Here is a 24799-nt window from a genome sequence, read left to right as displayed (position 1 = left end):
CTGGAACTAAGGCTGGGTTCTCTTGGAAGCCAAAAGCACAGATATTCAGTGCACAGTAGGTCCTACTACCCAGCTACCACCCAGAAGTCTTGCTAAAAACCACTTGTCCAAAAAGCATTGTGTTGTTGCAGCACACTTGTACCCACGATACAGGGTACGTGCTCTGTCACAACATTTTTTATTCCAGCTCCCTAGCTTCCTACACACCATTATTGACAATCACAGCAGTAGTTCAAAGCTTGTTGGCAAATACACACCATGAATAAACCCTTCTTGATCCAGTTATAATTAAAATCTAATCTGGCACTTGGACACTATATGAAAATTGACTAATGTTCTCAAAAGGTTAAAAAAAAATGCAATATACTATTAAAACAACCACGTATTTTTTGACCCTTCTGATTTTTGATCTCTTTTTATGTATTCTCCAAATTCTGGAATAATGTGGTTTTTATGCAGATATTAATACTCTCTCCTGACTTGCATCCTCTGCAATATAGGCCTTGTTCTGACCTCAGTCAGACTAACATAAATCAGAAATAACACCACTACAGTCACTAGAAGGACAACTGTGTGCAACAGGAATCATTATACAAAAGCACATTCTCAGCTTCAGAGGAGACATTCTGAACACTTTCACAAAGCTACACATTCAGGGTCACCTTAAGATAAGAGAGAAATCTGGACCTCATGCTACTCTATCCTGCTTTTAAAAAGGCTGTTTTATAAGGAGGTTTTAAGTAATATTAAAATATATATAACTAAATTAGCGTTAAAACTATGTGAAAAAATTACCTCTTGAGTCATCCTAAAGTGTATGAGATACTCTTGCAAATCACCTGGACAGGCCACAGTTTCTGATCAACCATGATTCATGTACTTCTAACATCTCCTGCACTATGGGGGAGATTGGACTTTTTTGGTTTTTTCTGACATCTCCTCTTCTGTCTGGAGCTGAGTTGCAACTTGTCATTGTCAGAACCTGCAGCCCATTCCCATCGCTGCACAAGGGACATCCATTAACAACTGACCCATTTTGCATGCCAAAACCATTTGGCAAATTCACTAGCCCCTTCACCCCTGACCTTGTGATAAAAACAGCAGCCACTCACAGAAAAAACTCACTGTAACCTTTACTGGCAAGATAACCCCATTTTGGTTTTCCTTTTTAGCTTTTAATTATGAGAATCATGTACAAGGCTGTAATTTCCTGCCCTTTGCAATCAATCTTTGTCATTTTAAAACTTACAGTTGGAGAAGGATCAGGAAGTCTGTCATAACCCTTCTGCTTCCAGTTCACTTCTAACAGTTTCATGTGCACATGCCTCCCTTCAATGAAGGCGATATAATCCTTGTAATTGCTGCAAGGCCCTGCTATGATGCTCATAAAATTGAGGAGATAACTTAAATACTCCAGTAAAGAAGGTCTTGACCTGTAAAAAATCAGCCACACACAACAGAACAAATGAAAAAAAAAAAAAAAAAAAAAAAAAAAAAAAAAAAAAAAAAAAAAGTATAGCAAAGGCTTTCAGCAGTGTTTTTTGTTGCACTGTCTGCATCAGTCCTCATCTCTTTCCTATCAATTTCTCCCCAGCTGAAAGCTCTCTACATCTGTTCTGGAGAAGATGAAACACAGCCTGTCATATTCTGGTGATGTCTGGTAGATGGCAGTCAGAGCAAAGGTAACATGGAAGTGCTTAAAGTACAGGTGAACCAATGCTAATGATTTAAAAAGTTGTAATCTTAGAAACTTTTTACCTAAAAATAGTAATAAATTTGTCCATTTTGGACAGGTCCGTAGTATCAGGAGTGAGAAGCTGGTAATTGGTTTTGGACATCTGTCCAGGATGTCAGGGACCATACTGCATTTATATGAACCACAGGGCAGGGAGTCTCTAAAACCAGGGCTCTCAATCCTGGGAGGAGCTCACCCACCCTTCAGTCCAGCCTTTGGAAAAATGGGAAGGCTCACATGAGACACACAGGAAGAGAATGAAGAAGCACTCTCTCCTACTGTTCAAATAAAGGAAGTAATTGCCTGTATTGCACTATGAACAGGAAGAGGAACTCAGGGGAAAAAAAAACATATGAATTGAAAGACGGCTGAAGATGAAAGTCAAAGAAAGTCTGTCATATTAATTTTTTTTTTCCATTTGGCATGTGCATATCCCACTGGTTCCTTGTGGGGCTGTACATTAGATGTAAAATGAAGATCCACTGTCCTTGCTTCCAATCAGTAGGATGGAGAAGGAAAGATGCAAAGGCTGCTGAGCAGTAGTGTAATTTGTAAATTGTTAGGCTTGGGGGTTTTATGTGGCAGAAAATGCCAACTTCCAAATTGTGCACTGTGTTCTGCACTGCATTAGAGTGAGTGCTCTCCACAAATATCCTAATTGTCACCATTTAAGTAAACATGGAGCCCTCAGATGAGAACACAAACTTGGGCACAGTGCTTGAGGACTCTCCTGCCCAAGAGACAGATGGACACACATAATGAAAACACACTTAAAATTCTCTAAGACTAAAACAAATTTCTAGCAGAAAAACTAAGCAACAGTTAAACATTTTCTGTTGCCTACTTCTATTCTGAAGTGGAATTAGTTTGAATAAACAGTTAGATTAGCAAGGATTTTCTGCATTCACCCTACTGGTTATTGTAGAAGTTAGTGCCTGAATGGTATGCTCTCTGGTGAAAACATTTCACAGAAAGATGAAGCAAACAATTTGGGGTAAGGGTCATCTTTCTGTCCTGCAAAATCAGGTCCATGATGTGGGCTTCCTAGCTCAACAGTAAGATTAAAAATAAAGTCATTAGTTTCAACTTGGATTCTGCACATGGTTGGGTGGGGAGACATGAGCAATGCACGAAGGAATGTACAGAGGATGAGTGGGAAACAAAAACAGGAGGGAAGACAAAAGGCTGTATTACCAAACGGGATTTAAAACTCTTCAGTTATGACTTGTCTGCCACTGACACTTAAGCTATTGGCATCTTCTTTTCTATTATGAACTCATCTACTGTACAAGAAAAATTCAAGCCTGTTTGGTGAGAACTTGACTAGAATTAAGGGCCAAGTGCAGTTAAAAATTATGCTGTGAGCTTTAAAAATAGACCCTGTGGGGTCACAGTGAAGTTATACAAGGCTCCCTGCAAGATTTTTGCTTTTCAAGAAATTACTCCCTTACTTTCTGAAGTTCATAGGCAGATTTTCTGATGGCTGAATCATCTGCCTTGGAAATGAAGGAAAGAATTTCCTTGGCCTTAAACAAACATATCACGGTGAAAAGTAGTTATGATTCAAAGAGTAATTCTGTAACACTAGTTCTTCATTAAAAAAAAAAAAAAAAAAACACCCCCACAGAAATTCAACTCCATGTTGCACTTCTATTGAGAGACAAGCTAGAAAAAAAAAGAGTGCTCAAAGAGGTGCTCTCTCTCCATATGAAAAATGAGAAGATTAGTTACATATCATAAAGAATTAGGAGTATTAACATTATGGAGGGAAACAAAAAAAATAAAATCCAGCATTCAAAAATTATGGCAAAGAAAAGCAGCACTTCAAGTGTCAGACTCAAACCAAAATGGATTTTTACTATGCAGTAGATTGTTGACATGGGAGGAGTATTTACTTTGAAAAATAGCACATCACAGATCAGATGAAGATAACAGCCAACAAGTCTTTATAGTATAGTCCTAGTCTGAATTTAAAATAGTTAATTCAGCAAAGACTTGTTCTCTTGCACATGGAGTATATGTTTAAGTCAATGAGACATTGCAAAGTACTTCAGTGCTTTACTGACCAGCACAGGGTGATAAAGGCAGAAGTCCTGAACTGAAGAAGTAAAGAATATAAGGGAGAAGGTATGTTTGTGTAAGGAGGGCAATGACAGCAGCATTACAAAACCAAAACTGCTCAAGCAAATAGAAAAAGCATGTAGGACTTTTGGCATCTCATGGACTGGAAAGTAGCAGGAAACATTGTCATGGCTGGGCTACTATGTTGTCTCTGACATTGCAATGGAAAAAAAAGCAAACCAAAACAAAACAAAAGATCAAACAACAAACAACCTAAATACTCAACTTCTCTGGAAGAAATTAGACACAAATCACTCAGAGAATTACATCCTTACTTTACGGCAAGCCGATTTTGCTCAGCAGTGAGTTCCTCAGCTTGTCGCCCTATTCCTGGAAAGAAAAATCACATTAGATCTTTCCAAAAGACAAACAGTAAAAGCCTTATGCTTGCACCCCACAAATAAATCTCTAAAGCCATAATTTCAAAATTTCTTTGTCACAGGTGGTTTTAATACATCTCAACCCCTAACTTCTATGTCAAGTTCTACTCTACCCCTTTACTCAGTTCCTTACCTCATTCCCCCTTTCTCCCCTTGGCTACACTGTCAGGAAGAGCAGCCATAGCATTCCCACACACACAATGGAAGTGCCAATGCCACCAACTGGCGGCGACCCCCAACAGCCTCTACAAACAGTCCCGGGCTAGAAAAACCTCTGTTGCCAGAAGCTGCTGGCTCATTTAAGCACAAGCCTCCCGCTGGCTCCTTGGTGAGAAATGGAGCATTTCACAGCAGGAGGAGTGAGCAGGGGAAGGGAAACAGGCGCTCAGGAAACAGAAGCTCCACTGGTGTGAACGAGCAGCCCAGCTGCCTGCTGCTGGAGCAAGCCTAAACATACACATCAGTAATAATCTGGAATTGTACAAGCTCCAGACTGGAAGGGTGACCTCCTGTTGAGTGCACAAGACCTTTGGGGCCAGAGGTAGTGCACAGACTCAATGTCCCCAGGAAAATGATGCAAAAATCTTGTGTCACAGCCAGTGGTAAACAGATGCTGCTTTATAGCACATATCTCAAAACCTTTACCCTAAAGCTTTAGCTGCACATACTGCAGGGAATCCCACTGGCTTCAGCAAAACTACACAGGATGGGTCACAGTACTCGATGTGGAGCATGTGCACAGCCCCAAAACATCAGGGGCTTGGCACCAATTGACACTGTTCTAAACTGTTCTATACATACTGGTCATAATTACCAATACACACATAGGACCCACATCCTACAACGACTGCTGATAAGCTGCTCATTTCCATTCTCTCTCCACTGTTTCAGTTTGTAAATACTGGGAAGGCCTGAATTTCAGAGAAACAATTAGCACTTAATTACTTAAAGGACTGGATATTTTGTTTGTCTGTTTCCATTTACGGACAGCTGTGTTAAATTTTTACAAATAGAAATTTGTCACGTTAAATTTTTACAAATAGAAATTTGTCACTGATGCTTGAACGGCAAGCTGCCTTCATTTGATCAACTGCTCCATATATGGATGTTTGCAGTGTAATGAGCCTTTTCCACCATCATTCATCTATAGGATTTCTGGTCTGTTTAAAACACTCCTGCCTCTGCTGTTGTCTTTTTCCTTTCTGTCTGTTCATTTACCTTCAACACCCTACGTGTGTACCTCGGCTGCACATTGCTGTGGAATTGCAGCAATATCTGAGCTGACTCAGCTTTAAAAAGCAGAGAAGCCTCAGCAACACGAATGCCAAAAACATGGTCAATTAGCCAAGCTTCCAGCTGTACCTATTATAGCCAGCTAAAAGCATTAGATTCACTTGTGCAAACCTGGCTTGCAAACAATGCCAGACCCCCGCGTGGTCATCACCTAAATCCTTGCTCACAACCACTCTATAGCAAGGCACTTACTCAGTCACCCACAGCTTGTAAGGCAGTGGGCCTCAGACCATCAGAAATTTGCACTGCAGTATCAGTATCAGGCACAAGCAATAATGCTACTGACATTTTTAGCCTTTGCACTGTGCTAGACACAGGCGTTCTACTGGGAAATAATAGCGCTCTTTGTCACAGCACAGCACAAGACTGAAGACAATGTTATTTTGCTTGCAACTGTGCTTGTCTCTGCACTGGGGAAAAGCTACTGAATTCTATCGCTCACAACTCATGGAGTATATTACCACTGAATATATACCACTGAAAAATGTGCTAGCACATTTTTTTGCTAAATTAACATTAATGACTGAACCTATGCATCAAACACAACTCTTGACTTCTGAGAATCAGTAACAGCTTCAGAGAACTTAACGGAGATGCACTGCAGCATCTAAACAGGAGATACTGGTACTAGCTAAAATCCAAATTGGGCTCCAAGGAAGCAGAATACCCAAAGGGGAAAACAGTTGTCTCTGATATTGCAAAGATAGTTTGATCCTAAAAAATGATCAAAACTTTAAGTTTCGCATTTTCTTCCACAAAGCATTTTTCTTCCTCATTTGGAACAACTCACTGAACTACATTCATGCAGTCCATAAATCAACCATAGAATGCACTGGAAAAAGTAGACTGTTTTCAGGATGTGGGAAGAGATTCCTTTTCTTACCATCATGTAGCTGGCATGCAAGTGTTGTGATCTTCTGTGTAATTATCATCAGCGGACTATAACAAAGACAGAAACAACAGTTACATGTCTTGTAATACAGATTATTCCCAACTTTCTCACTGAATGTCTTTATGCCTTTAAAAGGCATAACTGTATTAGCAACAAGTGGAAAACATCCAATTAAAGCTGAAGGAGGCACTCAGGCATAAGACAATTGCCTGGGTTCAAAACAACCCCACAGTAACTTGCACTGGAATTTTTAATTGCTAAGTGCACACAAAGCCTTATTTTATGTCTCCCTATCGTGCAGCAGTGCAAATTGTAGTTCAGAAGAAATCACACCACCAGGAAATACCAGCTTCTGCAGCCCACTGAGCTTCCTTTCAGGCGAAGACCAAATTGAAGCCCCATACAATACAACACTAGAACACAACAGTGATGCTGTAACCCAGCTCTGGCTCTTCTTACTGTTACTCTCCTATTGTCTGTCTCCTCAGTGCCCTAAAAATATGTTGACTCTGCAGATACAGATGCTTATTTCCCCACATGAATAGCTCTATCAATTAGGACTGTGTGCAAATACCAGAAGAGCTGTCAGCACAGCAGTTTCCCACTTGCTTCTTGGCCACACATCTGCCTTGTAAACAGCCTGTACAAGAGACACCATCCAACTGGGAGTGTATGGGCATGTGGGATCTGGAGCTTCTGGAAACAGGAGCTGGGTGTACCTGAGCCAGGCTTGCAGCCACCCAGCAGCTTTGGTGCCAACTAAACATGCAGCATAGAAATAGCCACTATTCCCAGTAGGGCCACTCATACTTCCTGTATCCACCTTTAAAGAGCTTCTTGGCAATGAAGGCAAATGTGACTTGATCCAGCTAAGGAATGGGGAAAAACACTAAACTCAGCTTGGTGGCATCAGGAGCTGGTTCCCACGAGGATAAAGGACACAGCCAAGAGCATTTAGAGGAAGGTAAGGGGAAAGATGGGAGGAAAACCATGGGGACAACTGACTACTTCCTCCATTGGCTGTGGCGCCCTAAACATGAAACCTGGCACTGGACATCTGCAAACTGGAAGGACCCATGGCAGGCAAAGCACCCACTCACACTGCTTCTCCCTATCTCTCTGCCACTGGAGATACCAGCACAGGGTGCCCAGATCTCTCACAACCACAACAGCCACAAGATGGGAATGGGTGATGAGGACACACCACTATTTTAAAAGCATTAGTTGTGATGACTGTATGCAAAACCAGTCCCACAGAGACCTGTCTTCACTGAGGATTAATACAATGGGTTGTTTCTCCATTTGAGAATAAATTAACAACATTAACCAGATGGAGGCTTCTGTTTGAACACAAATTATGTCTTTAACCTGGAAATGAAAACTCAATTTTGTGCACATTTATTTAACTATTTACACAGTCTGACCAGTATATGGAACTTTTTTAAGAGACATAGATGATTACGCTAAATATTACAGCTGTTCATTTTAACTATTGAAATATATTTTTTGGAACACAATTAAAGAAAAAGGTTGATAGTGGTTTTTTTTAGTTCAAGCATTGTGTTTGTCCCACAGATTTCTCAAGGTAAAGAAAAAAAGGTGGAATTACATTCAGTGATGTTTCTGTCTAAAATAACAGTCAAATACTTATGTTCTACAGAGATTTTCAAGAGATTCTGGATCATCCTTAACTAAATCGACCTACTGGTTACAATCAAATGTAAACCAAATGGCTAAGATAAACTGTTTACAACCTGATTATCCCACTAATGTAAATCAAACAGATAATTCATAGGCTAAGCATGGTAAACACACAAATACTGTCAAAAGACATTATTTCATTCTAAGTGGTCTCCTTTTTTTAACACTTAATATGATTGATCTTTTTCAAGAGTCCATAAGTAATTCTGTGTGGGTAATTGGTATTTTCTAGCCAAAATCAGAACATGCAGTATCAGCCAATTAGTTAATCAGAAACTGCTTTTATCATTTTAGAAGTTCCTACTTGAAATGTCAATAAAAAGAAGTTTGCACAAAAAAATCAGAATAGGCTTAAATATACATAGAACTTGAATACAACTGTAACAGAGGGGTTTGTACAGCAGCTCTTCTTGGGTCACCTAGACCACTGATAGTATTTAAGGAATGGACAATTCAACAATGACTTTTCGCCTTCCAGCAATATTGTCAAAAAGTCATTCTAAACTTTATTCCAATTAATCTTACAAGAAAAGTGATTTATAAGCTGTTTTTACCATTATCTTCAACATCCTGTTTTTTAAAGTAGATTTTCCCAGACAAAATTTAGCTTTGCTTTCAAAGATACATAAATCCTAATCCTTTAAGCATATGAAAAGGCAGATTTTTTTAATCCTTAGGAGAGACAGAGGCTGTCACTTAACCAAGCAGTTTTACTGCAATAAACACAAATTTTTATTTTGACAGTGTTTGACCTTTTTAGCTTTATGGGGGAACATTAAGCACTTGTTTCAAATTGCTTCAATTTGTTGCATATGTTTCTTATGGCAAGCAATTCACGCCAATATTGAAGTGGGTAACTTTAGACCTCAGGCTCTGAGCCAAAACCGTATGACTTCAAGTGTCTAAATTTAGACACTTGTCTTAGACAAGGCCCCTGTGGTAAACCAGAGAGAACCAAAATGCAAACAATCTGAGGGCAGCAGGAGTAAAGCCTGCACTGAAGTCATACTACATATAAACACAGAGGAGAGAGGTTCTCCTCATCTATATTAGGAATTCATTGCCTCATTGATGGCACAGTCAACAGAACAAGTCAGCCCTTCCTGCACTTCAATCAGAAAGGAGGAACAGTCTTTCTCCCTCAAATCCCAGCTCCAGAGGAGACAAGGGAGAACAAAAGTGATGTGTCTGTCAAGACGAGTGGGAAGGAGAACCACAAAGTCCATTAGATACCTCCTGTTCTCCCTTGTGACATCATCATATCTCATGTCATACATATTTTCCAGAGTGGCTGGAAAGTGGCCTAGCAGAAAAGGACCTGAGGGATGCTGGTCAACAGCCAGCTGAACAAGAGCTAGCATGTGCCCAGGTGGCCAAGGGATTATCAGCAAGAGTGTGGCCAGTAGGACCAGGACAGTGAGTGTCCCCCTGTACTCGGCACCAGTGAGGTCACACCTCCAACCCTGCATTCAGTTCAATTCAGACAACATTGAGGGGCTGCAGCATGTACAAAGAAGGGCAATGGAGTTGGGGAAGGGTCTTAAGCACAAGTCCAATGATGAGTGACTGAGGGAGCTGGGATAGTTTAGTCTGGAGAAAAGAGGCTCAGGGGGGCCCTTATTGCTCTCTACAGCTGCCTGAGGGTGTAGCCAGGTGGGAGTCGGTCTCTTCACTTGAGTTGTACCAGGAGAGGTTTAGGTTAGACATCCAAAAAAACTTTTCACAGAAAGAGTGATTAGACATTGCAATGGACTTCCCAAGGAGGCGGTGGAGTCACTGTCCCTGGAGGTGTTTAAGGAATGACAGGATGTGGCACTCAGTGCCATGGTCTAGTTGACATGGTAGTTCACACGATTGGTGATAAGTTGGACTTGACGATCTCAGAGGTCTTTTTCAACCTAAATGATTCTGTGATCTCTTCTCTACCCTATTCAGGAAGGTGGAAACCTGCTGTAGGGTGGCAATGGGAAGACACAACTAAATCTTTCATGAGATCAGTGTCAGGTATCAGTCAACATTTCACACAAAGGGTAAGCAATGTTTCAGGTGAACAAATAGCACATTCCCCTCCTCTTCTCCTGCCCACCATTCCCCACTGACTTGATCTCAGGGGGACCATGTCTTTGCTGCAGGAAAAGGCAGAGCACAACAAAATAAGGACATTACTGGAACTCTCCCTAAAGGGAAGGGAGGAGGGAGGGACGAATCACAAATTCCTAAACATGTGAGTTTTGATTATTAAAACTTTCAAATGCCAGAGTATTGAATAGCTATTACTTTTCAGCCTTTCAGGCAAGCTCTAACTTTAAACAGTGATAAAACATTGAGTAAGCTAATACATTAAATGCAGCACCATATCATATATAGTCAACAGTTTCCAACATGATACTATTTTAACCCTTAGACTCTACTGGAAAAAGTCAATAGTGCTAAAAATAAGAAGGGAAGTTAACAAAACTATAAAACTCACAATCCCTTTTCTTACTCGCAGATTTTGTGATGGACAGGTTTTTGGAGGGGAGCAATTAGGTTGAATTTAAAAAGAAAATCTACCTACTACACTTGGATTTACAGATGAAGCACAAAGACTTATCCCTAGAAAGGAAGCATTTGAAATAAAACACATTTAGAAGCCTAAACAACTTGCAATCCATCACATTTGAACACCTACCAATTGCATTGCAGCCGCATGCTGAGTGGTGATTTCACACCCTCTCCACCTGTCCTATTAAGCACTACAGTTACAAACTACCACAGAACCACAGGATCTGATTTATGTGTGATTTCTCTTCCCATGTTTTATATATTGGCTATGAGTGCAAAGGTACATTGTAGCTGCACAGTACCTCCTACACACAAACCACAGTGGCCAACTTTTAATTTAAAAAAAAAATCAAGAAATTGACCCAGGAACAATTTTATTTTTCAAGGCATCTAACATAAAGTAAAGATAGCTTTGGGATTTTGTTTACCTCACATTAGATGCCTTGAAAATAACACAAGACTACGATGCAACTGTTTACAGAGAACGCTCAATAGAGGGGTTTACTCCCCTAAATAAACCTTCCAAATGAAAACATATCAGTTAATATAATTTTTAAATACAGCTTGCCCCGAAGCAATAAATTTGCCAGAAGCACAAGCAAGTAAAGATGTTTCGTTTGTAGACTGCTATGAGGGTCCTCACTGCATCACAGGCTGGCTTCTGCACTGAGCAAGCTTCAATGCTTACGAGAGAAAAGACGTTTTTCCAAGCACAGTCTGCTTGACCTTAGGTAATCCTGTAGAGAAGTCTGGCACACGCTTGCTAGAAATAGTTTCCACTGACCTGATTTCACTAAGAGAGGAGGTGGAGTCAAAAGGCTCATAGCAGACAAGACTCCAAAACAGCAAATATTTATTTCAGGGTTACCTCTGCAGCGCTGAAGCCATGACAAGAAGTTCACACAGTCTCACCCTGCTGTGACAGTAACCACTGCTGACAAGGGGATGGCCAAGCTGGCAGTGAGCTCATACTTTTGGTTACAACAGTAAAAGGAAGAAGTACTGAAGTACATCAGAAGAAAAACACTTCACTAAACACACTTACCACTTCCAAAGCAACTTATAGTTTCCTTCATGTGATGTGCTTCCTTTGTTGTTTGGGGTGGTTTTTTTTTTTTTGTGTGTGTGTGTGTGTGTGTGAAAACTCCCAAGCAGTATTTCTTAAACCTTCATGGTAGAAACATTTCACTTAAAAGAATGTTTACATCTGGAGAAGTGTCCAGGGATGTACTAGATGCATGGAGCTCTCTAGTAGGGATTGCCTGCTTGAATTCTGCCTAGTTCCCACACTGCAGCTCTTGCAGGGCTCCTGTGTATCCAATGGTAAGTGATCTCAGGGTTGTTTCCAGTGGACAAGCACCCAGCCAAGCAGCAAAGCAACAAACAGGCTGCAAAACAGACTGACCTCCCCCTTACTCACCCTGCACCTGCACTGCTGCACTGCCTCTGGGGACCAGCTGCACATCAGGGTTACCCAGCCCTGCTGGAACTGACACTGCAGCAATGTATGCTGCATGTCATACATTTGGAAGATAAAAAATAAAAATAACCAACTGAACATGCAGGACCAGACAACATCTCTGCTCTGTGTTTTGACATGGTAACAGAGTATATCTATCTTAGCTTTCATCAGAAAATATATTTCCTTTGTGAAAAATGGCTACTGTACTTTTATTCCTTCCTCTTGTGGTTGAAACTAAAACCCACGGAGAGAGGAAAAAAACGGCAACAAAGCACTAACCACCCAGAAAAAAATTCACTGCCTGAGGTTGCACTTGTTACTGAAGCATCTGCTTATATACATGGCTTTTTGAGAGGGCTCTCTCAATGATCATCCCTTTCTAGGCAGTTTGCTGAGAATGCTGCTGCTGCTCTGCATTTGGGATTGGGTGAACACAAAGGTGGTGTCTGGAGAGTGATGTCCACCAAAGCATTTGTGTAAGAGCTATAGATTTGACTCATGTAGGGAGGAAAATTGCTCAAGTCTCCCAGATACTTCAGCTATGGTCTCTCTAAGACCAATAAAAGATTGAAAACTGTGCCAGTGTGTGTGGTGATCTTCACAAACCAAGTTTCTCTTTTGTAAGGAATAGCAGCAAGAATCATAGAAACATTAAGAATAGAAAAGACCTCTAGGATCATTGTGTCCAACTGTCAACCCAGCACTGCCATCTTCACCACTAAATCATGTCCCCAAGTGCCATAACTGCATCTTTTTTGAATACTTCCAGGGATGGTGACTCCACTCCTTCCCTGGGCAGCCTGATCCAATGCTTGGAAACACTTTCCATGAAGAAACTTTTCCTACAATCCAATCTAAGCCGCTCCTAGCATAACCTGAGGCCATTTGAGGCCATTTCCTCTTGTCCTGTCACTTGTCATAAGGGAGAAGTGACTCACCCCAGCATTGATACAACCTCCTTTCAAGCAGTTGTAAAGAGTGATAAAACCCCTCCCTTTCTCCAGGCTTAACAACCCCAGCTCTCTCAGCCACTACTCATATATGAAAGAAACTCCCACATGCATGATCATTCTTTGTCATTTCACTGAATAACCTGCAATACTAGGAAATTTTGCTCAGACACTGCAAGAATTCAAAGAGGAAAGTAAAAAGGTCTATTGCCCTAATCAAGGAAAGGATTAAACAGATGCAAGTTCCATACCTTCTGAATTTTATCCGGATGATCATATGCAACTGGCATTTGGTCATGAAGCTTGCTAGACCAAAACCCTATCTATTACTACTTTCCAAAAATCAGAATCAAGAGTCCTTATTTTAAACTAATTTTCCTTAAAGCTATCATATTGCTATAGTCTATCTGAGGCTGTGATACAAAGGGAAAGAAACACAAACTGTATGATATTATTACTGTTTTTATGACGTTGTACAGGCAGGCAACTTACCAGCACAATCCTCTTAGCATAAAGAAGAAAAAGAAAGAGAGTTAGGATTTCGTTTTTCCAGGTACAGCGTACAAATGTCATGGCAAATCAAGCAAAATAAAACATGTATGTTTTTCTCTAAGATTGACTGAATTAAGGGGGAAGCACAGGATTCAGTTACTGTAAAATTAGCATTCAAAAACAAATAGGATTTTTGAGAAAGTAGTAAAGAGAAAATTCCTAAATTATATCACCACTTATTTAAGAAATAATATAACTTAAAGAAATTTGATAAAATATATACACATTTTTTAAAGTAATTAAAATGGAAGTGCAGTAAGCTGGAAATTGTTTTTCTTAAAACCTGGCAGTTGTTAAAAAAAACCCATGAGTTCTTCCTTAAGTTCTATGCAATACAAGAAAAACTCTTAAATCAAGAAATAGCTGCAAGCAGCTTGACTACAGTTCTGACTGTGGGAGTCAGTGACCAAACCTTCCCTTTGTAGAAGTTAAGAATTAACTAGTCACCAGCAGGTAAGAAGTCCCTTATTTCTTATTTCGTAACCTGGAAGTGATGTGCCACAACTTGATCTTTGATTTTCCAGTTTACTTAAGATATGACTCAAAAGTTACCTTGCTCTTCCCATCTCTGCCTGCATTTTACAAGCTCTGTTCTCAAAATGGGAGGGCTCCAAACAGATAGCACCACCAACTATTACTAAAAACACCCTAAAAATGTATTTGCAAGCACACTTGAAAAACGTTATGCATGCAATTGTTAAGTGCACAAGGCAGGTCAAGAGAGCAAATGAGGGATGCTAGCTTTCAGCACTGCTGCTGGGAAACAGTGATCATCTGGCTCATCACTTCAGGGAATTGACATTGGGAAAGCTGATGGCTATATAACTGGTTATGTGCCTATTAGATGTGGATTAAAACCTTCTCCCTGCAACCAGATATCACCAGACTTATGGGATACTGAAGCCTCAAACACAAGTCAGCAGATGACGGGGGTATTGTTGCACTTTAAAGATTCTCCAGAATCCAGTGTCTTGCCTTGTCAGCACATATCCTCAGCCACGTTCACCCAAATCAGTGGGAGGATGGAGGGAGATGGGCACAGCTCCACGGTTCTGTCTCACTCATTTCTGAAACCCTGAGGGAGAACTTTCTTGCCATCCTCCCAGCCAGGTGTTGTCCTAGTGATTCCCTATTACCATATGCAACAGATGAGGAACCATCAAATATGGGAGAATGAGCAAGAAGAGGTTCAGTTGCTGCTCACACATGGTAAAAAACATGGTAAAAAGGGAGAATATTTTGTCTCTCTGGGCCATCACATCTGTTCAGGTTTGTGCAAAAAGCTTCAATGGGCACATATTTACAGCTGGAAAAGGCAGGTTTTAAGACAGATTTATGAGGGTGATCTGGGTTTCAACACTTTGTATTGCAAGTTTTTATTGATACCACTACAGTATTTTTATTTATTCTTAGCTTTTAAAATATACCACGAAGGTGCAGTTCATATCCATAGTATGTTTTTCACTTGTTCACTACTTGGTAGTTTTATTTTTGACTGAAATTTAGGAATTGGTATCTTGAAGCACCAAGTCAAAATCAAATAACAGAGTAAGTTCAAGCATTATTTTTTCACAACCATTATTATCCTCAAGCTCATAATTAAATAAGAGTAGTTACTTTTTCATCAAGAGATCAGAGAACACTACCTAGCCTATGACAAAACAATCACCATTCCTCTTCTTTCACCCCCAGTCTCAGCTGGATCTTTATTAAATTATTCAGAGAGAGAGAGCTAATATGCCTCACAGTGCATTTCTGAACACAGTATTCAGAAAAGCATGATCTCTCACATTTCTCTCTCTGTCTCTTACACACACTGACCTATAGCCTTCTAATCCCATTCACAGGCTCCTTGGTATGTCATGCTCTTCGAGGACATGCTTTTGTGTATTAAAAGAACTGCAGAAAAAATTACAGAACTAAATTTTTTTAAACATATAAGTTCCCATTACTGCGCCTTCCTTAATAAAAAAAACTACAGGAGTTTGAGAGAAACTTCCCCTCCACCACCTGAAGTTTAATTAAATGCTGAAACCCACCACCTCAAAGAGAGAGACACATGCACAAAGACAGCAAAACCCTTCATTCTCCTACTCTGTGCCTGCAAGATGAAAGAGACTTGGAAGAGTCGTGTAAAACTTACTGTGAGTTTACAGAAATTTGTCATGGTATGTTACTAATTAATCTGTCTTCTGACATTCAATTAAACAAGTGGAATGCAGATTAGCACATTGGTTTTAAATCGTGCAAAAGCATACCTTCCTCTCACAAACAAAGCACATAGAGTTAGCTGTCTCCATCTTTGCAAAGCATCCCCTGCTGCTTCTCTGAGTGAAATCAGAGACTACAGTATGTATAAAAACCATTTCACAAATATCACAGCATACAAAAAAGTTGTGCTACTTAAGTTGGCCCCATAAGAAAACCAATGCTGACAACCCAAGCTGATCTCTTGTCTCTCTGCCTGGGTTACTCACCCAGCTCCACCAGCAACTCAGCCCTGCCCAAGTCCTGCCCTCACACCCTGGAGTGCCTGGGCTGGGAAACATCTTCCCAGCTGGGGCTTTGAGGTAAATTAGAATGGGGGAAAGGAGACACAGAGCTGACAGCTGTGTCTAGGAAGCTGGAAGGAGAGCAGCTCACCCCGCCTCGCAGGACAGACCACCAGAGAGCAGAGCACCAGCTATGTAAGTCACTCCTACAGCTCCAGAGAGACACTGCCCAACTTATCCTTCCAGGTTGCTCTGCAGGGAAACCTAGCTAGCTAACTAAGCTCTGCCTTCCCAACTACACAGCTTCTAGCGAGAAAACAGTAGAAACAATAAGTCAGTGCAAAAAATCATACAGTGCTCATTCCTTTTCTAAAAAACAAAACCAAAAGCCAACCAAACAAAAAACTACCACCCAAACCCAAAACAAAACAAACCCCAACAAAACCCCAAAGATCACAACAAAAGCCTCAGAAAAAGCTTAAGGGAAACAAAATTGCAGGTGGTCCACAGACAACATAAAAATTATTCTTACAACTTACTGAAATCAACTAATAGTGATTGACACAGGAACCAGTTTGCAGACTCACTCACCCGGAAAAATCTGTAGTGAGAATACCATAATGAAATATGTATATTCGGCTTATGTGGCACAATGTGAGGTATCCCATAGCTACAACAAAGGAGTACCTAAAAACATAACACAGAGAAAACATAGTTACCAACACAAGAACCAACAAGAACTAGAATCACTCAAATTGGGTTGGGCTTGTTCTGATTTTTTTCAAATCAGATTGTTAATGAGTCTGAAGCTATGCTACAAGACCTGGAAGAAATTCTCAAAGGGGACTGATGGTTTTGTATAGCCAGCTGAAACCTTAGAGAGGTGTCTCCTCATTCTAGGGGTGGGAAAAAATGGAATAAGAAACAGGATCAGTTCAAGTTGCACAATTCAATTTTCAAAGCTCCCATCTTCACATTATTTTGAAATTTCTGTCCAACTTAAGTATTTGAAACCAGATGATACTGTATGTCAGTCACTGAAGCTATCCACTGCATTTTTTGTCTGTAAATGTTCTTTATTTACAACTCTTCCTCAGATTTAGCAAAGAGTAAACTATTTTAAGGTATTCACTCTCTTGTGATTTTATATAAAGGCAGATGATGGCACATAGCCTAATCTTTTCAGTTCTCCACACTGAGCCACACCATCTTCCAGAAAAATCATACAATCAGATAGATTGGAAAGGACCTATAAGATCACTTCAGTGTCCAACTGAAGAAGGATTCCTTAGGTAGGATGTGACAAATCTACTCTGTGTTTCAAGATGATTGCACACTCCTGTTGGGGAGGGCAGTAGCATGATTCTATATTAACACTGAACAGTCTGAAGGCTGGAAATGTTGCAGCATTTGCATGGGCCAATGCAGCCTTTCATACAAGTAACTTCTCCCTGGATTTACATGAAGAAGAAAGAGGATATTGGGGAGGAAATAAGTGGATGGATGTTTGGAGACAGACTGACACATGAGACAAATTACACAGTGCAATGGAGAGCTGGGATACCAGAATGAAAGGCTGGCACCACATAGACAGGCCAGGACCAGGTTTACTGGTGTCCTTCATAGCAGAGGTAATCCATGTAGGGGAAAAGAGACTTAGGTTGCAATGCAAGATGTAACCAGAAGTGTGTATTCTATTACCAGCTGTTAAAACCAGGTGGGGCAGTGTTCTTTATCTCTTCCAGGACCCATCCTCCCTCCAGGGGGATATCTGCTGTTAATGGGCCACTGAGTCTCATTGCATGACTGATAAAATTATAACACCCCATTGTGAGATGCTCCACCCAGTGGGAGGAGCCAAGCATTCCTACCTGGATAAAATCTGAGAGTCAGAACACCAGAACAGCCTGTTTCCTCTAGATTCCTAGAGGAAGACTGGACCCATCTACATTACCACTGGACCTTTACAGGAAAACTGCACCCTTCTTCAGGATCATCTCTGCTCCAACAGAACCACATTTGTCATTCCAGGAGGACTTACTTGAACTGCTACCAACACCCTGACCAACAGGATGCCAGGCTGTTCAGTCAGTGTTTTCTTTTTTTTTGTTTGTTTGCTTCTTTTTGTACTACTATATTTTTATTTTATTTTCCTAGTAAAAAACTGTTATTCCCATTCCCATATCTTTGCCTGAGAGCCCCTTAATTTCAAAATTGCAATAGTTAGAAGAGAGAGGGTTTACGTTCTCCATTTCAAGGGAGGCTCCTGCCTTCCTTAGCAGATACTTGTCTTTCCAAACAAGGACAGAGTCAAAGACCATCAGACTACAGAAAGAGATGGCACATCCTGCATGCCTGGTAGGGCTGAGCCTCGGGAGGCTGATAACCACACATTGCCAAGAAGGGTTCCCCCCACCTCAGACCCATGAGAGCATCCACCACAGGGGAGAACTAAAGGTGAAATCAGACAGGATCAGTCAGCAGACAACTGAAAAAGAGCCAGGCCTTTGTCAAATTATGGCCGGTTTTAAAAGAAATGAGTTTTTCCTCCCTGGGGGCTAATAAACTGCAGTGTGAGTGACAGTGATGGATCACAAGGCAACCTGTGGGTCATGTGGCCCACAGCAAACAGCTGGATGAAAGGCAGACTGAAGGGACATGACAGATTCTTCAGGAGATTCAGAGTAGAATTTATCATATCTTATCTGGGTCAGGCATCCAGTCCTGCCTCAGCAAGGTCCTTGGATTCCCCTCTCATCAGCAGAGAATGGCAAGCATCCATCCAAAGGCAAGTCACCCAGCTCAGACATGTAGCAGCGAGAGACAGGATGAAGGATCTAAAATAAGCCTCCATGCTGAGGTGTAAAGCACTTAGATTGAAACAGGGGCCAAGCAGGGAGAGATACACACTGAACTGCTGCTGCAGCTGGGAGCATTTCTGATGCTGGATTAATTTGTCCATTTATAGGCCTTGAAGGCTAGCAGCTTCACCAGAGAGGAAACTAGCAAAAAATAACCAGGGAAAAGAGTATGAAGGTTAAAATATGCAGTTTATTTAATTTATTCTCTTCACCTGTGTTTTTCTGGGGGAATAAAGTGCCAAGTCTTGAAGCCCCACTGTAAAGGATCTGTTCCCCTGTATGAACAGGTCCAGACCTTAAAGTGGCATTGTTCAAGCTTACTCTCAGCTGGTTTGAATACATTGTTGTTTTGCCAAAATTAACAATGTGGATGCACTTTGAGTCACACTGCTATGGCTATTAGAATACAATAGAAAAGTCCTAACCCAATCCTCCCTCAGAACTCCTGAGGTTTTTCAGCACGTTGAATTGCCATTTCACATTAACTCAAATCAAGTCATGACTGTCTTGCAGCAGTGGGCAACATTATATGAACTGGCTCGATTTGTGATTCAGTATAAAGCTATTTTGCTATTAGCCCCTGTGGCTAATTGGCTAAAGAGGAAGAGTGAGGGGTTTTCTTGTTGAAGCTGTGTCTTTTTCCTTATCATCACCCCAACTTCTCTAGAAAGATGTAAATAACTATTGGATGATTCCTTTGTAGAATTAGTTCCTCTGATCTACATCTACTAACTCCTGCATTTCCCTCAAGTGACAATGACCAGGAAACCATAATACAATTCTTTTAACACCTTTTTATTTTGGTCTCTGGATGGCATTTCTTTAACAAACATTGTCCAATTACTTTTTTTTTTTTTTTTTTTTTTTTAATGACATTATTAATTACCTCTAGCCTTCCAGGCTTTCCACTTTGTGAGAGGGTGGAAAAAATACCTCCTTAATACCCTGTCTTGCTGGTGCAAAATGCTAGTAACTGCTGTAGACAGGATAGTTTTTTACAGTTCATACTTCTAAATAATATTAGAAAAATCATAAGTAGGTTCCCATTTAGATATTAGGAAGGGGTCTCTTTGGTACAAAAAGGAAGGCAAGAGGATTATCTGACCAGATTCTCAGACAGACCTGGCCTTGAAGGCAAGTGAAGAAAAGATTTCTGTTCCCCAGCCCAGATTCATGTAGATTCTGAGCATTCAGCAGCAGCTACACAAACAGCCAGACAGTGCAGAGACAGAAAACACCTGTCACACACCTGAACCATAAGCTTCCACTTCAAGCAATAACAGTTCTGGTGTTTTCTACTTTTTCACAAAGACCAGTAGCAAAAGCAAGACCTCATTTTGTGGATCACTAAGCTAAGCTGCCTCAGTGACCTTATTTGAATGACCTAACTCAAGAATAAGTGGAAAATACCTAAAGGCCAAACAGCAACGGGGAAAAAACATTAAAAAGGATTATCAAATGCAATCTGGAATAATACAAGACTAAGGAGAACATGACTTCATTATGTTTAAGAAATCAAAGGTTTCTCCATAAATTATTATGCCTGCAAAAGTCAAACTTTGAGGCCAGCAATTTCATAGGAAAATGCAATACATCAACCCAAAAAAACCACAAATTGAGATTACAGCTGCTTCTGTAACTCCATGAACAAAGTTCCTGCAAGTAACTGGGAAAGAAAAGAAGGAAAGAGGAGAAGGCAGTTCTAAAAACTCCTCAAGATTCTTCCCGAAAGCAGAGAAATTATCAGAGGGGCACCTGCAGACTTGCAGCCACATCAGCTCACCTGTGGATGTTGGGAACACTTGCCATATTTATAATGCCATAGTTCATCATCACCAGGACAAAAAGATGAATGGAATACCTTGAAGACAACAAAATGAGTATTTAGATTATTTCTATGTTACCTGGAAGTGCTGGAAGTTCAGAGCAAGAGAGTATTTTTCCATGCAAATAACATCAAGGTGATGTCACATCAGGGTACCAGTAAACCTGGATTACAACACTACATGTTTATAACCTGACTATCCAACACAGACTGATACTTATTAAAAAGATATTATCCACATGTTTAATTGTAAGAGTAGCCTGGCCCAAAGTGTGCACTCAAGTTGGATACATCTTTTCCAGAAGAAGTATCTTCACATCAGACTAGTGTGGCCTTCACTTCCAGAACAAACATCACAAATTAAATTAAATACTTGACTTTCATGAGTCATTTTACTTTGAGGGTTTGGAACAGTTATGCTGGTTAGGATTTTTTTTAAGGTAACATTAAGAACCTTCAGATTAAAAAGATGTAATCCAGCAAAGCTGATATGAAGTTTAAAATTATTTTTTAACACCCAAACCTTGTCTAAATGGTGACTAAATACTCACCAGCCAAAGCAGAAGATAGCAAAGTATATTCCAAAGAGGGTGGCAAATGCATGGCGAACAGCAGAGCTGGCATGACTGGGACTCAAGTAAATACGAAACCAAAATGCAGCCAGAAGTGCAAACAGTTGACAGGCTACAAAATTGATCTGTAAAAGACAAGCAAAACAAAAAACTATTTTGATTCTTGGAGGATGAGAGGAAGGATTCTCTCTGTTCTCAGAACAATTAAGAGCAGAGGTAGGAAAAGGGGGGAAAATCGTGAGCGATGAATCTTTTGCTTCTCAGCATTCTCACTTGTGAATTCGTGGTAACTTTCATTATGTAGCCAGTGAGAGAAGGGATTAAACAAGCAAACAGCCACCCAAAAGCAGATGAGGAGGGTCAGGCTCCAGCTACCTCAAGGTACAGGTGGGGCTATGGTGGTTCTCAGTCTCCTGGGAGGAAGGCCCTGCTCTGCTGCCAGCCTGGCTCAGGTGTAGGGCACATCATTCTGCTTCTCAGTCCTCTTGGCAAGAGGCAGGGACCAGGAAGCAGTCTGAACTCAAATATTACCCCAATTCCTGACTTTCTCCCACCCCAACACAAGGGCAAAATCAACAATCCTGATGAGACATTGTTCACTAGCAGTGAGAACAGGGCAGCTGCCTTAGCTGAATTCCTCCACTCCACAGCATCTTCCACACAGAACTTCCAACTCCCCATTTTTTTGTAGTTTGAGTGCAAAGAAAATAACTATGCTCTACCATCAAGCAGACACCTAAAGGAATATGCTTCTCAAATGTTCTTTGGTACTCCATCTGAAAATCAGTCTGGCCTTGCTGCAAGGAGGTAGTGATGGCAGTGGGACCACAAGACATGCAGAGGGCAAACAGTACAGGAATAGAGGCTATTCTTGTCAGACACAAGGACAAGCAAAAGCTTCAGTGTCCTCCAGCGCAAAACTGACATCATGCTGCCTTCTTCAAGTCACCTTCTCTTTGACAGCCTCAGCAAAAATCCCAGAAGTCAGAGGAAAAACATATCAAAGTCAGAGTCAAAACAGAGCTCAGGAGCTGTCTCTAACAGAGGAAACACATCACTGGGATACAACATCCCTAAGTTCAGCCTGGACCCTAGACAGGCGGAGGTAAATTAATTTATTCAGTCACAGTGTCATAGTCCTTTTTTTTTTTTTTTTTTTTTTTTTTTGGTTTGTTTTAATTCACCCTGAGCTCTCCAGCAGCAAGTCATCCCAGACCAAGCAAAACTAAACAGGCTGCAACATTTAAGCAATCACCTGGATTACAGGATTATCTGAAGCTATCAGTCCAGGACAGGATAATAATCTCACTTGGAAATGCTCTGACATGCTGGCTGTCCAGGGGTCGTTGGATTCTGCCAGGACCCTTGTCAAAAACATTTACAGTGTGTTTAACAAGATACTATAGCCCCAAAGTGCTTTTATTCTGGTGGACTACATCCAACATGGTGTTAGCTGTTCATGCAAATACTTTCATTAAACATTTGTTGGCTTCATTGGTGCAGTTGCTTTATTTCAGTGATGCGGGCAGTCATGCAATAGAATAATGCAATAATTTAAACACTTAGGTACGCTGAATTTTAGTTCTTTGGAGCAGAGACAATATCAATTCATTTCTTGCTCATGCAAGCAACCAGCATTTACAACAAATAGTATCACAGAACTATAACCAACACAAGTAATTCTCATTTTTAGTGCAAGATCTATAGAGTAAAAGAACAAAATTGCACTGGTCTCACAAAACCCAGATGCTGTAGTAGAAATCCTGAACTTGTCTGTTACCACAGAGTTACATTCAAAACACCTTGTTCCCACCCCTCCACAGCCAGAGATGCAGCAGGAACTGCTGAAGCCTCCACAAGGCTGCTCTGTTGCATCCTTTCTAAGCAAGTTCCCAAGACTGATGGGTGCCAACTCATCACTGACAATTCTGTGAACTTCAATTCCCCCAGTCCTGCTCCAACTCATCCTCACACTGGCACATGCAGTGCAGCTTAACTCTGTGGTATGCAGAGCTTCTCTGATCTGGTGTACAGAAGGAAAGGGCAAAGACTCACAGAAATTGACGTGGCTGATTGTTTGAAAGACAATGGCCCCCTCTGTGCAGCGCCACTCACGGAAGCTTCACACCAGTAAAAGCCATCATGATAAGCAGGCATTTGCTTTTTACTTTCATCCGGCTCTTGTATGCCCAGTTTGAGATGTTAAGGACGCTGGGATCCCAGAGGTTCATACACACAGCAAAATGAAAGTGCAAGATCCCAGAGCAGACACACTTGTAGCACTATTTAAATAGCTGAGGCAAGGAATGACAGTGGCAGCAGCAGCAAAAAAGCGGCAGCAACTTCATCACAAGCTAACATCCAGCAAAGGACAGCTCAGCAGCCTCACACACATGTGCTGTTGCTTGCCATCGCCTTTGAGCATGTGTTACCTGTGCTACCAACCATGTCACTATCACACCTTCATTTTGTTGTGCAAATTAACCAAGACAATTAACCAAGACTGCGCTCTTTTTGCAAGGATTGGTGCAAAGCCTCGTACCAGGCCAAAACGTTGCCCTTATGTTTCAAACACTTTTCGGTTTATAAGGGCTGTTTCTGCAGAGCAGCCAAACATCACAGACACGGTGCACTCAGCAAGTAATAATCTGGCAATAGAGCAGATTTGCTCTGTTCTACACACAGGAATAGAGGGATATAATAGCTTTTCATATAACCACCTCGGATTAGTTATTTCTATGTACCATTTTAAACACATGCAGGGTTCACATGCATATGCACAAAGGCTGACAGTTCATCTGACAGTGACTTTACTGGATTTGATTTGACATTAGTTTTATTCGTCATTCTACATACTTAAGGCATCCATAGTTAAGTGAACAGATCCCTGAGAATTTAAGAAATGTTGTGCTGCATCACAAGTGAACTAAGTCACACTTCCCTTCCTTTCCCTTTCCAAAGAGAAAAGGAATCATACTATTCACTTTTGGTTATTTCCACTGTTGCTAAAAACACTTTATAAACAGAAAATTCAGGGCTTCTGAACACTGACGAATGGTGTCCAGGCAAAAATAACACAGAAATAAAAATTATATGCAAATTAACCTTTTTTCATCATTACAAGTAATTTTTGTTTTTAACCAGTCATGTCTATTCGGTGTGGCCACCAAAATTTTGCACATCTGGTTTCAATTTTGCTAGCAGAAAGGAAACACCTTTGCCTTTTACAATCACTTTCTTCCATGCTCTAGAGAGTAAGATGTAATAAAATTAAGAATCAGCGCACATGATATGCTGCCAAAAGAAGACAGTATCTTCCTTTCATTTTCCATGATAAAACACTGGAAGACAGAAAGGCAGTCTCATCATAGTATTCTACAATGACATCTGGAAGATTTGTATCTGAGTCACAGCCAGCT

General features: G+C 40.8%; 1 protein-coding gene across 1 annotated transcript in view; it reads right to left on the bottom strand.

Annotated features, from left to right (window-relative positions):
* Positions 1–24799, bottom strand: part of MBOAT1 (membrane bound glycerophospholipid O-acyltransferase 1) — a 56743-nt gene that overhangs the window by 13079 nt on the left and 18865 nt on the right. Inside the window, exons 2-7 of the mRNA XM_083884329.1 lie at positions 21360–21505; positions 20767–20844; positions 16714–16809; positions 6413–6468; positions 4132–4186; positions 1250–1433 (exon numbers count right to left, since the gene is read on the bottom strand). Of these exons, the coding sequence (XP_083740455.1) occupies positions 1250–1433; positions 4132–4186; positions 6413–6468; positions 16714–16809; positions 20767–20844; positions 21360–21505 (615 nt within the window). The remainder of the gene's footprint in view (positions 1–1249; positions 1434–4131; positions 4187–6412; positions 6469–16713; positions 16810–20766; positions 20845–21359; positions 21506–24799) is intronic.

This window comes from Zosterops lateralis (genome assembly GCF_965231275.1).
Source record: "Zosterops lateralis genome assembly, chromosome: 1".
Classification (NCBI taxonomy): Eukaryota; Metazoa; Chordata; class Aves; order Passeriformes; family Zosteropidae; genus Zosterops; species Zosterops lateralis.
The sequence above is the reverse complement of the archived record's forward strand: the minus strand, read 5'-3'. Positions and strand labels throughout refer to the sequence as shown.